The 15,898-nt window shown below is 44.6% G+C and overlaps 2 protein-coding genes across 3 annotated transcripts in view; one reads left to right on the top strand and one right to left on the bottom strand.

Moving 5' to 3' along the window:
* LOC127613565 (ras-related C3 botulinum toxin substrate 2) overlaps positions 1-15,898 on the bottom strand; it is a 185,320-nt gene that overhangs the window by 30,195 nt on the left and 139,227 nt on the right. The window lies entirely within an intron of this gene.
* The window catches only part of LOC127613528 (voltage-dependent T-type calcium channel subunit alpha-1I-like), a 77,530-nt gene that overhangs the window by 6,802 nt on the left and 54,830 nt on the right, over positions 1-15,898 (top strand). The window contains exons 2-3 of the mRNA XM_052084608.1: positions 205-776; positions 13,725-14,055. Coding sequence (XP_051940568.1) covers positions 13,739-14,055 — 317 coding nt within the window. The 5' untranslated portion in view covers positions 205-776; positions 13,725-13,738. The remainder of the gene's footprint in view (positions 1-204; positions 777-13,724; positions 14,056-15,898) is intronic.

Here is a 15,898-nt window from a genome sequence, read left to right as displayed (position 1 = left end):
TTTCAGTTTCAGATTCGGGCTTCAAACCAACTTTTGTGTTTCAAGGGCTTAGAAATTCAGTTTTTCCTTTCGGTGCGGCCCAAATGTGTTTTTTTTGTTGTTGTTTGTACAAAAATTGGATGAATGGGAAGCAAACCACATGATTTTGTGTGTGTGTGTGTGTGCGTGTGTGTGTGTGTGTGTTTGTGTGTGTAGGAGGCGGAGGAGGATGAATCCCTTTTGGCGCCTCACTTCAGGAATTCCCAGAGTTTGGAAGCGAGAAGGAGCAGGAGGAGGCGAACCGGGCACGAGGACGAACGCACGAATCTGCGGCGGCGGTGGACTCGAACCCGCGGCTCCGCCGATGACGCAGCCGAGCGCATGCGGATCGCAGGGGGAGAGAGGGGGAGGAGGAGGAGGAGGAGGAGGAAGAAGAGACACTCCCTGCGCCTGCTCAGGTTCTCCACGGCCACGGTGACATCGCGTCGACTCTGCGCTCAAGAAGAACCGCGCGGCGCGGTGGCGGCGGCATCCCTGCGTGGACGCGCAACCGGACGTGCGCTTCGCAAAAAAGTATGTGACACGTGCAACAGGATTTCCAAGCAAGCGGGAATGTTTGGACACTCGTGCACGTGGAATACCTGACAGGGGAACCCGGTTTGGATTGCCTTCAGAATCCCAGGCGGACTTTCAGAGTGGATCCGGATCTTCCTCCCATTCTGGATTACCAGGATTGATTCTGATCATTGTTTTATTTGTCGGAGCACGGCCGTGGAGGTTTCATGTCGAAGGAGAGGGTAAGTAACCATATTCTTTTTTTTTTTTTTTTTTTTTGCATCATCAAAATTCACGCGTTCTTTTCTGGTTTTCGGTCACGTGACTTGATTGGATGTGTGTGCCTCGCAAAAGCGCGGACTGACTTGGTGAGTACGACAGGGGGGGGGGGGGGAGCGCTTTCGGATCAAGGCGCTCTCGCTCGTGGCCACTTGATTAGGAACGGCTGCAAGCGCATCCGAGAGCGAAGGAAACAAAATAAAATCTTAATTTGGAGTTGGGAATGGATGTGCACAGTGCTGTTTAAAAAAAAAAATATTGGAAGCCGAATGAGATTTTAGGTGTCCAAATTGTTTTTTTTTTTAAGGGTGAGGGGGTGGGGTCAGAGGTCGCCACAAGACAGCACATCAAAGGCCAGTTCATAGTGCAACGTCACAAGAAGATTAAAAAAATGCAAAATATTTTCTGCGACTGTCCAAATTTCTGTGGCGACTCGTCAGTGTGAAGTCACTCAAATTGTTTGCATTTTTATTTTTGTTGCCGGCGATCGCTTTCGATATCAACGCGATCTTCGAGCCATCGAGTTTCCCAGTAGTCGATTCTATCATGTCGCGCTTCCGATCAAAAGCGATAAGCAACAACGTTCCAGATCACTCATTCGTTTGCTAAGACGATGATGTCATCATGATTTTCCCGTTTTGGCACGGAAATGAGAATTTATATTCCCACGAGGTCAAAGGTCAGACCCCATTTGGCCATGAGCCAAGTGGTGGTCTTGAGAGGTTGAGTGGCGTGTGTGGTGTGTGTGTTCAAACAGTGCAAAACTGACGTCTGAATTTTTTGTGTGAAAAAATTACAATTGTAACAGTTTTGCCCCCATTTGGCTGTTTTGTCAAATATGGCTTCATTTAGAAAAATCGGAATGTATTCTTGTTCGACTGAATTTTTGGACATTTTTTTTCCATAACCCCCCCCAACCCCAAAATGATGCTTTTCTCTTTTTCCCAAACTCGAAACAATATGAATGATCACAAATATTTTATTTTTTTTCCACCAAAGCCCGACAAGTGTGAAAGTCATGCCTGAAGCTGCCACCGGGCGGCGCCAAATCCAACACGTTCCATTGATCGTGCGTAACAAGTGTCCGCTTTCGCGTCGCTGCTCATGTTGGAGCAAGTCGATCCATTTCGAACATCCATCAGAGACTATAAAAGGCCGAGTTGAGATTTCAGAGATTTCACGAATGAGCTTGGATGCATCAAATTGATATAAATGCAAATGAAGTCGCGCATACCATATGAAGCCCCAAGTGCAAGGGTGGGGGGGGTTTCGTTATCTTTTATCGAGAGCTCGTGTGGAGCGATTGGATTCCATATGGTTCCATACACTCGCTTATATCTATATTTATATATGACATCATCAAGTGCCAACCCGCAGTACCGCCCCTCCTCACCCTTCGTCCTGATGTTATTCCCTGTTGCGACCGATCGAGTGACCCATCGTTCTCCTGCTGCCTCCTGCCCCCGAGCAAGCCCCAATCACTGCACACCTCGCCTCGATCGATACCACCCCATAACTCCAGGCGTTTCTCTTCTGACACACACACACACACACACACGCGCGCGCCATCTATTTTTATAAATGTCAAAAGCTAGCATATTTCCTCAAATAGCATTCAGGGGCATTTGATTTACTTAACTGCAGATGGGGGCGGGCGGTCGGGCGGGGTGTGGGCGTCGACTCCAGGGAGCGACGGCGGATGGTGCGTTTGTCGTGGAGGGGCAGACGTTTATTTGTTCAGTTGCAAATTGGGCCGGTGATGTGCTGTGGTAGGTGCTGCTGCTTTGGTTAGCGACGGCGCTCAGCTCTCGATGCCCTGAATGGTCTTTCATGAGAGACGTACATCAGATATAAAATCGGTTTTGTTGTGGTCGGTTTTTTTTCTTTGAATTGAATGAACTTGCGGGCGGCCCGGTAGTCCAGTGGTTAGCACGTGGGCTTCGCAGTGCAGAGGTACCGGGTTCGATTCCAGCTCCGGCCTCCCTGTGTGGAGTTTGCATGTTCTCCCCGGGCCTGCGTGGGTTTTCTCCGGGTGCTCCGGTTTCCTCCCACATTCCAAAAACATGCGTGGCAGGCTGATTGAACACTCTAAATTGTCCCTAGGTGCGAGTGTGAGTGCGAATGGTTGTTCGTTTCTGTGTGCCCTGTGATTGGCTGGCAACCGATTCAGGGTGTCCCCCGCCTACTGCCCAGAGACAGCTGGGATAGGCTCCAGCACCCCCCGCGACCCTAGTGAGGATCAAGCGGTTCGGAAGATGAATGAATGAATGAATGAATGAACTTGCATACTTTGGACTTTGGAAGGCGTGATGTGCTTCCCTCTTACCAGCACCAGTCACGAGGTGGGCAGCGGCATTATGGAGCAACTGGAGACGTTTGATTAAGATATCATTTATTTGTCCCACATTGGGTAAATTTACAATTTTGGATGGAGGATTGGCCGACTCCCCAGTAAAGTGCGGCCGAGATCAAACTGTTACATTTTAAAATCATGACATCGACCCCCTCCATTTTGCTATTTTGCAGGCTGGGCCAGTACTTGTATTGCCTGCAAAAAAAAAATTTTAAAGCCAATTTGAACACCCGCTAATCAGTGCATCTGAGAAGCGAGCGAAACTTCTGGTAGTTGTTGACACATGTGTGGCGTCACCTCGCCACGTCTTAGCGGCGCGGCTCCAGCAAACAGCCAAATGAGAATCCGGGCTGATAGATGGCGGCAAAGGCGGCGAGCAGATGGAAGCTGAAGCGACGACCCGCTTGCTGGCAAACGCACGACGGATTGCTCGCGCGTTCATTCATTCATTCATCCCGTTTCCTTGAAGGATAACTTCAGTTCAGTCGGCCTCAAAGCACGAGCTCTGCCTTTTTGGGTTTTTTTTTCTCAATGACGCTTTTTGCGGATTTGGAAAAGTGAGGAAAAAGATGCGACGGCACCGCAGAATGTCACTGGAAAAAGGACGTCATGAATCGGAGAATCATGAATATGTGACACGAAATCGTTTTGTGAGGCATCAAGCACAGCGTCAATGACACACCTGCTCCCTTCATTGCACTTTCCTTCCAATTTGCCGTCCGATTGGTTCCCGCTGACCTCCGCCGCTCTGTCGTAATTGCTCCACACTTTTTATTTTCTCCCCTAAATGCTTCACTTTATCTCGTCTGTTCTCCATGACGAAATTGAATTAACGCGACGACTGCTAATACACCGCCTCATTCTTCTTAAAGAATCAATAAACAATTTGGGGAAGCCCCGCGGAATTTAAATGGTAAAATAAGCCAAAATGGATTCTTCTCATCTTTTTTTCCCACAAGCGCCACGTGTAGCTCTGAACATTAGCGTTAGCGCCGATGCTAACGACAAAAGAAGCACCAACGTTTGAGATCTCTTAAGTGGCAAGCGCCAAATCCTTGACGGGTGCCGTCAAGAATGTGGGGAAATTGTACAGAAGGCTCCATGGAATGCAGTCTTCAAACCGGACAGCTGCCCAAGCCACTTCGAAATGACAAAGAAACAAATGTTTTGTGATGAGAGACACCTTTTAGCAGTTACCGAGTTACTACATCATAACAGACAGACATTAATTTACAGCTACCGAGCCGATTCATCAGGACGTGTGTTGCTTCACGATGACGCGCAATCGTATTCTGTTACCGAGCCGCTTCCCGAGGAGAAACGTACAATTTTCAGCATTTGCCGAGCCACTTCGCGAGTAACTTTGGGCGACGAGCCACATGCTGCTTCACCGCGCAGGCAGCCTGCTGTGCCAGCTTGCCACGTCATCCGAGACCTCGCTCGTTTTTCTTCGCCTCATTTCCATCTCGAGCGCATCTTGATGGACTCCCAAGACGAATGTCTCCAATATCCGCCGCCGCTCTCAATTCGGCGCTTTGCTTGCCGGTAGACATTTTCCGGCGGTGCGTTTTAAGGCCGCGCGACCATTCAATCGTGATCGCTCAATCGCCATTCTGAGAATCGGATGAGTCGGGCGCCGTTGGTGGAAATAAAATGAAGGCAAACCTTTGATGAATTGCTCCCGAGCGCAATAAGGTGTGCGAGTTCATTGTAGATTTCTCTGAAGCGCAAGTACATTTGCCACAGCACAGACTCCCCAAAAAATGATCTAGTTGTCTACAGCTGGATTTTATTTGGACTTTTTAAATGAGTGTGTGTGGGGGGGTGGGAGGGGGGGGGGGCATCGTGTGAGCCCTGCGTTCAGCCAAAGTATCAATTGAAAACCCCCAAAAAGCAGGGAGGCAGGAGAAGCCGAGTGTACTGACCCAAATATATGAATGAAAACACTGAGAAGGGCTCAGTGGAAAACAAACAAACAAAAAAACTAAATCTAAAACACAACCAATGTCCTGAAAATCCCAATGAAGCAAAACAGAAAAAATAAGTTTGATTGTACCCAAAAGGTTTGATCAGACACTTTGTAACCCTATCGGGTCTATTTTGATTTTAGTGTGAATCATCAGATAAACACATTCTGAAAGCAGTTGCGCCCCCCCCCCCCAAATAATAAATAAATTTGAACAAAAATTGACTAACCTGTACTTTGACACAACTTTCTGATGGTTCAAAATTTGGTGGGTGAACACAACCCAGAAAGTTGGGTCACTTTCATCCAACGAGCGGGTCGGTCCCAATTTGGGTTATTTATGCCGAAACAGTTCTTCGAGCGTACCGAAATTCTTTTTTGGTGGAGCAGAATTTGTTCATGAATGTTTTGGTCGTCTCCCAACTTTTCATGGCTTCACGTCACAATGGCTCGGATTGATTTTGAATTCCGCGTCCCGGAGGTGGCTGGCCAAGATCGGCGCGTCACGTCCAAAGTAGCACCCAAGCCTTCTCCGAGCGTTCCCGGAATTACCGTCAGAACAAGAACCCGATTGATTTGGAACATTAGCGCGGCCGAGCACGCCGACTTGTTGAAGTAACGACGAAAAACGCCGAGGCAGAAAATAGCATCCCCGATCCCTTCCAGCGCAAGTGGGCGGGATTCGCTTTTGGCCGTGCTGGCGGGAAGACTTTGCACCACAATGGAAGGAAGATATGGGGGTGGGGGGGGGGGGGGGGGTAAGAAAAAAGATGCAGGAGGATAAACGTTATTTGTAGACAGGAATTGACACGTGACGCTCAACTTCATGGCTCCTCGCTTCCGCACACACACACACACACACACACATACACACACACACACACACACGGACTGGATCACGCATTCATATCTTAGCAATGCGCAATCACACGCCTCCACAAACACAAACAATGGGAAACAGCAGCCGATATGGACAATAGGACTCGTATAGCAAAAAAATAAAATAAAATAAGCACACGCGCGCACGTTCTCGCGCACAAGTGGGGACCACAAACAATGCCGGCGGAATTGCCAGGCGGGTTGGAAATGAGAAGCGGGCGACCCAGGATTAATTAGGTAAGAACTGGAAGGAGAGCGACGGGGAAGTGGGCCAGCGTAGTGGGAAATAAAGATGCAGACAAACCACGACGATTGTTTCAAAGACGAGGACTCGGATGGACCGGCGGCGCACGACTCGAAGAAATTTTCATAAAAGGGCGGTGTAATCAGAACGTAGGGAAGCATGTGACTGCCGATGTGGGAGAGGAATGGTTTGACTGGCAAATAGTCGTTAAATACGTTTGAAAGTACTCGCAAAATATATTGGAGTGAACTCGCGAGCTAAATGCTACAAACTTAGCATTTGCCCATAATACTTGAGCTGGCATTATTGCGCCGAATAACCCGAATGGACATCGTACGCTGCAGCCATGCAATGAAGAATAAACACTGTTTACTGACTTAATTCCAAAAAGTAATTTTGCAATTAAAAAAAATATTTAAGTTTGGGTTTTGTTCGAATGCCACAGGATAAGGGCAAGTGGAGGTCAAAAGGTCGTGGCGTGATGGGAAAAAAAATGGCAAATAGAAATCATGCACGGAAGATGTCATAAAACTGTAAATTATGAGTCAACAATGTGTGTGTGTGTGTGTGTGTTTGTGTGTGTGTGTTTGTGTGTGTGTGTGTGCGTGCCCCACAGGTACATGCGGAGGCCCGAGTCGATTCTGTTGATTAATTCTATTGTCGTGAAATGGATGCAAGTCAAGGACACGCCCTCCGGAATGACTGACGCGTCCTCTAATCCCTTTCGGCAAAATGAACACTAAACACTTGCGCGCCGCACACGCGTGCGCGCCGTATCGACTGTGCACGCGTGGGCTCATTTTGGTTTATGGACACCCGTAAAGCCGTTAATAGCGGGTCGCGTGCACGTCGCTGGATGAAGAACGAAGAGAACAATTTCCCTTTGACTTTGTAGGGGGGTTGGGCTATGAAAATTCGGTCAGGAGCTGGGCTCAGTTTAGGTTTGCTAGCGAATTTGTGAACTCTCGGTGGACACTGGGACGAAATGGGGGCCGGGGGGGGGGGGGGGGCGGGGGGGATATTTTCATAGCGCCCCACAAATGAGCTGGAGGTTCGTCAATGTGGCACACACGGTTGTTGTTGGACAGCGATGATAGCACCGTTTAGGTTAAGGGTTAGCGTTAGCATTCGTTTAGGTTAAGGGTTAGCGTTAGCATTTGGCGCTCGGTGCGCGAAGGCTTCCCTTTTGGAGCAGTGATTTGTGGAGTCCTTAAAATCTGAAAATCCAACCTGCACTGTTTTCAAACATCTGAAGCACGAAAAAAAAAATTAGCGCACTATATTTATTGTTTTGATTTCCCAGATGAGGGTCCGAGAGTTTTGCTCAAAACAGAAAAAGTATCGGGAAAAAAAATCAGCTGGTGTACGGTCAGCTGAACGTATTTCGCCATGGCCGACTCTCCTAAAGCTTAATGGGGCGGAACCCTAATTAAGATTTTTTTTTTATGTTCCTTGCGAGTTACCATGAGGGGGAAACAAAAAGGTTTTGGAACAACAATGCTAACGTGCGCTAATAATTGTTACTGGAAATGTTCCCGAGTAGCACGTGACCGCAAGCACTGGAAGGGTCGATTGGCTTGACCCACCAGTTTAAATTTAGACACGTCGATGGAGCGAGGCCAACGATACGATACGGAAATAGAATTTGACTCGCATCCTCCGCAACAACACGCACACGCACGCTAGCACGTTAGCAAATGGTCCCTCTGGTTGCGTGAAATGAAACAAGATAAGATAAGATATCCTTCATTTGTCCCACACTGGGGAAATTTACAAGGCCTCCGGCAAATAGCTGCGCTCCCCGTTTATGTCTCCGGGAGCTCCGCAAGTGATTCACCTTCAATTTGAGTTGACGAGAATTGTAATCATATGATGAATAATGTTCCTAAAATCGATAGCATCGAAGTCAACGCCTCCCTCAAATAGACGCCTTTGCCCGATGACCTTCGAGGGAGCAACATGGCTCTCGAGTTTCCAGTTGCACTTGACATCAAATATCGACACACTGGCGTCAATATTAGTTAAAAAAAAAAAATAAAGTCCTCACTCCAAGATTCACTTCCTTCAAATAATTGTAATCCCCGTTGAGGTTTGTCCCCAGTGCCGTCACCGATTATGCACATCCGCATATATTATTTTTTAAATTTAAATTAAAATTAAAAAAAAAAAAATTAAAAATAAAAATAATTTTTTTTTAATTTTTAATTGGATCCTATGGAATAAGACGCATCAGCATATTTGTCAAATTATTACTATTCCACGAGAATCAGGCCGTTCGCGTGTGTTCTGTTTTTCTATTGTGCGTGCACGGCATCCAACCGATAACAAGCGCTTGTCACTTATCAGGAAAATGGCTGAACGGTGGGGGGGGGGGGGGGGCAGAGATTGGAAAGACATACCAGCCTCCACGGTAGTGACTGATCTCGAATAAATTTGTCATCTCATAAAAAGACATCAATTGTCAAGGTCAAAAATGTACAATAGAACACGAACCTCGCGCCGGCGCTCTCTGTAGGCATAAAAAGCAGGATTGAAGAGCACTGACGTTCAATAATCAGGTCGTACCAAGTTGCGGCGAGCTCTATTTTTAATCCGAGCTGCTGCCGCGTCCACCCACGGCTGCCGTCCACCGCCGCCAAGAACTACTTCTGCTTCCGAGACCTTTTCTTGCGCTCAATGTCACCCTGCTAACTTCTGCGACAAGAAACATTTTGTCACACGCGAAAAAGTAAAAAACACATGCCCACAAAATAAAAGCAAAGAACAAGACATGATTTACACCACGTGACGGGGCTCGACTTTCGTCCGAAGCCGCATTGAGGCGGGTGAGACGAGTGTTGGAAAATTACAAATGATGGTATGCGCAGTTGTGGGCGTGAACATGATGTGACAGCCTTTCTTCTCATCACTGACAATCGCTGATTGTCACGGCGCTTGGCGACCTTTTAAAAAGCTGTCCGCTGTGATGGCCCAAGCATCATTTTGATACTAACAAACTAATCGCGTTGCCTACAGCGTGCTAACGTGTTAGCTCAGGTTAGCACATTAGCTGAGAGACATCATATCGTTAGCATGACTCTCTGCATGGCAGTAGCAGAGCGGGAGGACGGATGGATGGATGCCTGGTAAAAATAGACGCACGGAGCGGCCGTAGCGGCATTAGCATTAGCGCCATTTGTCAAAGTAGCCTCGCTCCGGCTGTGTGTGGCGACAAATCACCTCGTTGACTCCCCGGCTTGAAACTTCCACAGGCAGAGTATAAATATACGCAACCTATTTAAGACAAGCGTATACACGATGCGTCTTTGTCATACGCTGGCGAAAGTGTGCTGCGGGGTTTTTTTTGTGGGTTTTTTTTTTCATGGCGGCCATTTGAGGACAGTCAAGTCTCACATGAATTAAACCGTGTAGGGTTAGTGGAACTCTGCGGCGGCCAATAGGTAGCGCCGAAGAGTTTCCTTAGTCAAGCTCAATCCTTGATTTTTTTGTGGGTGTAGCTTGGGTTTTGTGCAAGTTTTCAAATTTCATATTTGCTCATAATCGGACAAAATCTCTCAAATGCGGCTGGGGAATTTCAATCGCAATGACATACTTATTTTACAGTTCCGAGTAAAGCTTTTGCGTTTATTTTTGAGTCTACTCCTGATAGAGGTGCCCACCAAATTTTCAGCTGCTAAGTGAAACTGACTTCAGTGGTTGAATTTGAATACAAAATTGGAAAGTATGCTTTTATTATGTATATATACTATATATATACAGTATATGAAGAGAGAGAGACTTTTTTCCCCCCAGAAATGAGGTTTGAAGACAGAATTTGGTTGAAAATCTGGTTTTAATTTTTGAAACACTTTCGCGTTTCAAGGCAGGTAAATATTTATTTATTTATTTTTTAAATTAAAAATGTGAAATTAAAATTCAAACCAAAGCTAACATTCCACAGCATGCTTCGGTTTTCAGGATAGATTTCAAATTGGGCTTTCAAATTGTTGTTGTTGTTGTTTTTATCTATTGTTTATTTTTAAATTTGTCTTTAATTTTTAAAATGATTTTTTTTTATCATTGAAACTGTTCAATGACTTTTTTTTTCATACATACGTCTTCAGGATTTCAAGATTAGTTTTTTTTTTCAGTTCAACTTCAGCATTTTATTTTACGTTGTTGTTGTCATTTTATTGTCAGGTTTTTTTTTTGGCGATATTATCTTTTTTATCCATATTGTTTCATTTTTACTCTTTACATGTTTTTAAAATGTATGTATTTATTTATTTTTATATATAAAAATAAATATAAATTATATTATATAAATATAATTATATATTATTTATATATAAATAAATATCGCAATTTTTTTGGCGATATTTTTTTTATCCATATTGTTTCATTTTTACTCTTTACATGTTTTTAAAATGTATTTATTTATTTATTTTTATATATAAAAATAAATATAAATTATATAAATATAATTATATATTATTTATATATAAATAAATATCGCAATTTTTTTGGCGATATCTTTTTTATCCATTTTGTTTCATTTTTACTCTTTACATGTTTTCTAAAATGTATGTATTTATTTATTTTTACATATACGCCACGCATATTGTCCAGTGTGACGTAGAGTAAGTGCATTTGTGAGGGACCCTAAAAGGCACAACGTGAATTTGCTTGCAGGCTAAAAAAACATGCAAACGTGTGCACCTTCTTTGCCTCGGCTTCAATTCATCACGAGAGCACGACGGCAAATCCAATACGTGCACATTTCCGATAATGACGTGAGCGAGCGAGCGCGCGTTGCCCGGCCAAGTGATCTACATGCTCCACGCACACTCGTAATCAGTAAAGGTCAAAGTGCAGTCGACGTGTCGTCACTTGCGCTCTCTTGAAGCTTTTATGGCCTGCGGTAGTGACGCCCGCCCGCACCGAGAAGCTGAAAAGGACGTCAGAGAATCAAATCAATTCTTTTGGAATGGACGCGTTATTTATTACGACTTTTATATCATTTCTCGAATGAATCGACACATCATCGTGTGTGGTGTTGAGCTCCTCGGCAAAAGGAAATGCCAGTAAAAAAAAAAGGAGCATTGAATGAAAATAGAAATCTACTCGTCGCCCCCCCCATGCCTTTTTAATGCTGTCATTTATCACGTCGATTTTTACTTTAGTTTACATTTTGAAACTTATTGATAATTGATTGTGTTTTTATATTGAGTTTAATCATATTTTTAGTTAATTTTTGATTTTTGTAACGTACTTGTTAATTTAGATTTTTTGGGGATCTTTATTTTTACTTTTAATTGATTGTGTTTTTATATTGAGTTTAATCATATTTTTTGGTTATTTTTGATTTTTGTAATGTACTGGTTAATTTAGATTTTTTGGGGGGATCTTTATTTGTACTTTTAATTGATTGTGTTTTTATATTGAGGTTAATCATATATTTTTTATTTTTTTTTATTTTTGTAATGTACTTGTTAATTTAGATTTTTTGGGGATCTTTATTTTTACTTTTAATTGTGTTTTTATATTGAGTTTAATCATATTTTTTCTTTATTTTTGATTTTTGTAATGTACTCGTTAATTTAGATTTTTTGGGGGGATCTTTACTTTTACTTTTAATCACACTGAGTTTGATTATTCATTAATTTCATGAAACATTTTTGAATTTTTAATTTGTATTTTTCTAGGCTGTTTTTCCCCCCATTTTTCCCTCATTTTTTTTTTTTACTTTTTCATGTTGACTTTCTATTCACCGAACGGATTTTGATTTAGTTTACATTTGTGTCATTTTTCCGTGATTGCACTTTTCCTCCGCTTGCTATATTACTTTGTGTATTTTAACTTTGTGTTTTATGCGTAACTTTTTCACATTTATTTTTTACTTCATTTTAAAATTTCTTTGCATTTTTTTTATAGTCACATTTTCACGTTGACTTTTTGACTTGTGGACTCCTGTAGTTTAAAAAAAAAAAGGCGAAAACCAACTAAAATGTGATTTTATTGTTATTGCGTTTTTGTCATCTTTTCAAATAAGCCGCTTTTCCATAAACAAGTGCGTCGGTTTTTCAATAAAAAGGTCACATTTGGCATTCTCCCACAAAATGTCATGACATTTGCAAAGTCGTTAGCAGTGCAACTCTGCCGCCTAACAAAGCCAGCGACATTGTGCCGCCGCCCTGATGATTGCGGCGAGTGCGGCGAGTAATCTGCACCGAAACAAGTGACAGAGCAGCGATGCGAAAAGAGCGGGGGAAAGAAAACCCAAACAAAAAAAAAGTCGAGACCAAATGTTGTCTGGTGCAAAAAAAAAAAAACATAAAAGTGAAGCACTTCGAAGGAAGAAAGCAAGTGTGCGCGCGTCCGCAGGTCGCCGTGTCATATTCCGACACGTCGTCGGACCGCCAGCGAGCAGCAAGACTGTAATGTAAAAAAAAAATTTTTTTTTAAACACAACTTTTTTTCTGCGCGTCCTTTTGCTCTCCACACGATGCATAATTCAAAGGCGGCCGCATCGCTTCTGCCCGTTTCGCACTGCGGTCCCGCTGAAAACACGACGGGCCTATTAAATCGGTGCCAAAGTCACCCCCCCGCCCCCCCCAACCCCACCACAAAAAAAATAAATAAAGAGGAAGAGGAAGCCGTCTTGTCGCAAGGCCCTAATAAGGCAACTAATGATGACGAGCAGAGACTCGAATGGCCGACTTGCATTCAACGTTGGCTTTAAGATTTGGAGCGGAAACTTTTGGAGCGGATTTCGGCGGCTGCTGAAGTCGAGGCCATCGTGGAAGATGTTTGTTTGTTTGTTTGTTTATTGAACATAAAACATATACAGTAATAATTTGACTGAAAATAAGATAGATAAAAAAGTGCGGCCCGTTAGTCCAGTGGTTAGCACGTGGGCTTCACAGTGCAGAGGTACCGGGTTCGATTCCAGCTCCGGCCTCCCTGTGTGGAGTTTGCATGTTCTCCCCGGGCCTGCGTGGGTTTTCTCCGGCTGCTCCGGTTTCCTCCCACATTCCAAAAACATGCATGGCAGGCTGATTGGACGCTCTAAATTGTCCCTAGGTGTGAATGTGAGCGTGGATGGTTGTTCGTCTCTGTGTGCCCTGTGATTGGCTGGCAACCGATTCAGGGTGTCCCCCGCCCACTGCCCGAAGACAGCTGGGATAGGCTCCAGCAACCCCCGCGACCCTAGTGAGGACCAATCGGGCCTCTTGGCACGAACCATCCGGCTCCGCTTCCACCTTTCCCTTCACTCATCCTCTCATTCATTTCATGTCCCTCAGAGCACCCGAAAGCACTCGCCAAAAGCTCACGCACGCAAGTATTTTTAGCCCTTTGCCATTTTCGACCCATAATGGCGCACGAGCGACCCCGCCGCTCGCAGCATCGATTTCTGCACCAGGTCAATAGTAGTACAATTTTCCACCCAAAAAAAAATCTCGCTTTTCTTTTCTTTCTTTTTCGAGCAGACCTTGGCGTTGCCATGACGAGCGAGGTGGAGGGGGAGGAGGGCCCCTCGACGGGGGGGGCGAGCATCACCCGGGTGACCAGGGGTGATGAGGTCATTGACCCCTCCTCCCCATACCACCTGGATGAGGAAGAGGAGGAAGAAGAGGAGGAGGAGGAGGAAAAGGAAGCTATCGAGGAAGAGGAAGTGGAGCGCGATGATGACGATGACGATGCTAGCAGTTCCACAAGCGTACTGGTGGTCCCGTATCCCGAACTGGCCCCGGTGGTCTTCTTCTGCCTCAAGCAAACCACCTGCCCTCGCAGCTGGTGTATCCGCATGGTCTCCAGTCCATATCCTTGAATTTATTATTATTATTTTTTTTTTGCCAAATCGAAGCCGCCGGTATTTTTATTTGAGGATACGACCATGTCATTGCTATCAGATCGGCTGATTTGCTCATACAGGATATGGACCGAAGCACCGGGCTCTCACTTTGGCTCGGTTGCGTGGGCTCACTGAGTCACTCGATTGTCGCCATCACAAGTCTTCCCTTTTCTTCCGTTTTCTCACATTTCCCAGAGTTATTTTTTATTTTTTTTGCAACCATTAAATTTGCCTTTTCCACTGACTTAACATCATTTAGCTTTCAACCACTCTCTAGTCATCGAGCCCTTCTCGCATGAAATGGCAAATCCTGCTCAGATGACGAGTCAAACGTCGTTCCAAACGTCCAGAACTGGACTCAATACGCCGGGAATGAAATAGGCACGGTCCGATGAGCATTAGCCACATTCAAAACGCGACTACGTTGCATTCATTCCGCCGGACGTTCCCTCGCAGCCAATCACATTGAATAACGCTGCCTTTTCACTATTTTTTGGGGGGGGGGAAATCTGGTCGTTCTATCGAAAGGTGTTCGTTGTAACCAAAATTGGCAAAGACCCACCAAAACACACGCGCGTTACATTTTCAACCAATAAGGCGGATGGAAATCTTCTGCGACCACTCCAGAAGTGTGTAAAATGGAACGATTTCCACTCAAATCGATATTCCGAGTCTTTTTATTGGTGAGTGAAAGCTGAAGCTGCACTTGGGGTGTTTTCATATCGGCTGGCAGTCTTGTCAAATATAAATCACGTTGACATTTGCAAAGCTCACATTGCCCCCACATTGGTCGTTCGCAAATGGCTTGTTCCGTTTTCATGCTGTCCCTGAACTGGGATCCCCCCCCCCCTCCCCCAAAAATCAATTTCATCCCGGGCGAGATGATGACAGCCTCCTCCGCCGCAAGCTCGTCATAAAAAAAAGTCAACTTCTCGGTGGGCTCTCGGTGACTTTTAATTTGGTTTGAGGCTTGCGCAACCGCGTTGTGCCGCAGTTAGCGACGTGCGCTAACAGCTAACAGTGGGGGTAAACAAAGTCGACCTCACAAACAAACGAGGCCAAATAATGAGAGTAGATGACAAACCAAACAAAGCTAACGGACAACGCGAATGAAGTAAATCACAAAGAACCCCCCCCCTCCTCCCCAAAACAAAAATAAAGACTCGCCAATGGAACGAATGACAGACTAACTATGAAACAAAGGAAAAGCCATTTACAATGGAATTGGATGAGCTAGCTAAAAAAAACGAGCTGTGCTATAGCTAACTACCTCACAAATGAGACCAACGAAAGAATGACCAAGAGCAAATAATGAGAAAAACACAACAAGCTAACTACAAATCCAACAATTAGACAACATTGATTACTTAGCTACATTTTTTTTTTGTTTCTAACAAATCTTAGGAGTCAAACTAACAAGCAAGGAGAATAAATGACCAAACAAAAAAAGATTAATTCATTTTAGATTAAGTTTTTTCCAACCTTATTTGGCTAATCCACGAGGTGGCTGGAGCCTAGCATCAAAGTTTGCTAATCATATCGAGCAAGTCAACTCAGTCCATGTTTTTGTCCTAAAGTCTTTTTTTTTTTTAACTTACAGAACTTTTGACTCCTGTCTGAGCTCCTCCAGCTATATGCTAATGCTGCTATCAGTCTCAAAGCTAATGCCCCGATTAATCACCGGGCCCTTGTCAGGGTGCACGCCCGTTAGATGCGCTTTAAAAGGCTATCTTTAGCTAAATCCACCCTGTCTGCTTCAATTTTCAAGGCGCTAACGAGACGACAGAGGATTCTCGGCTTCGTGTCGAG

The sequence above is a fragment of the Hippocampus zosterae genome, chromosome 13, assembly GCF_025434085.1.
Source record: "Hippocampus zosterae strain Florida chromosome 13, ASM2543408v3, whole genome shotgun sequence".
NCBI classification, from domain to species: Eukaryota; Metazoa; Chordata; class Actinopteri; order Syngnathiformes; family Syngnathidae; genus Hippocampus; species Hippocampus zosterae.
The sequence above is the reverse complement of the archived record's forward strand: the minus strand, read 5'-3'. Positions and strand labels throughout refer to the sequence as shown.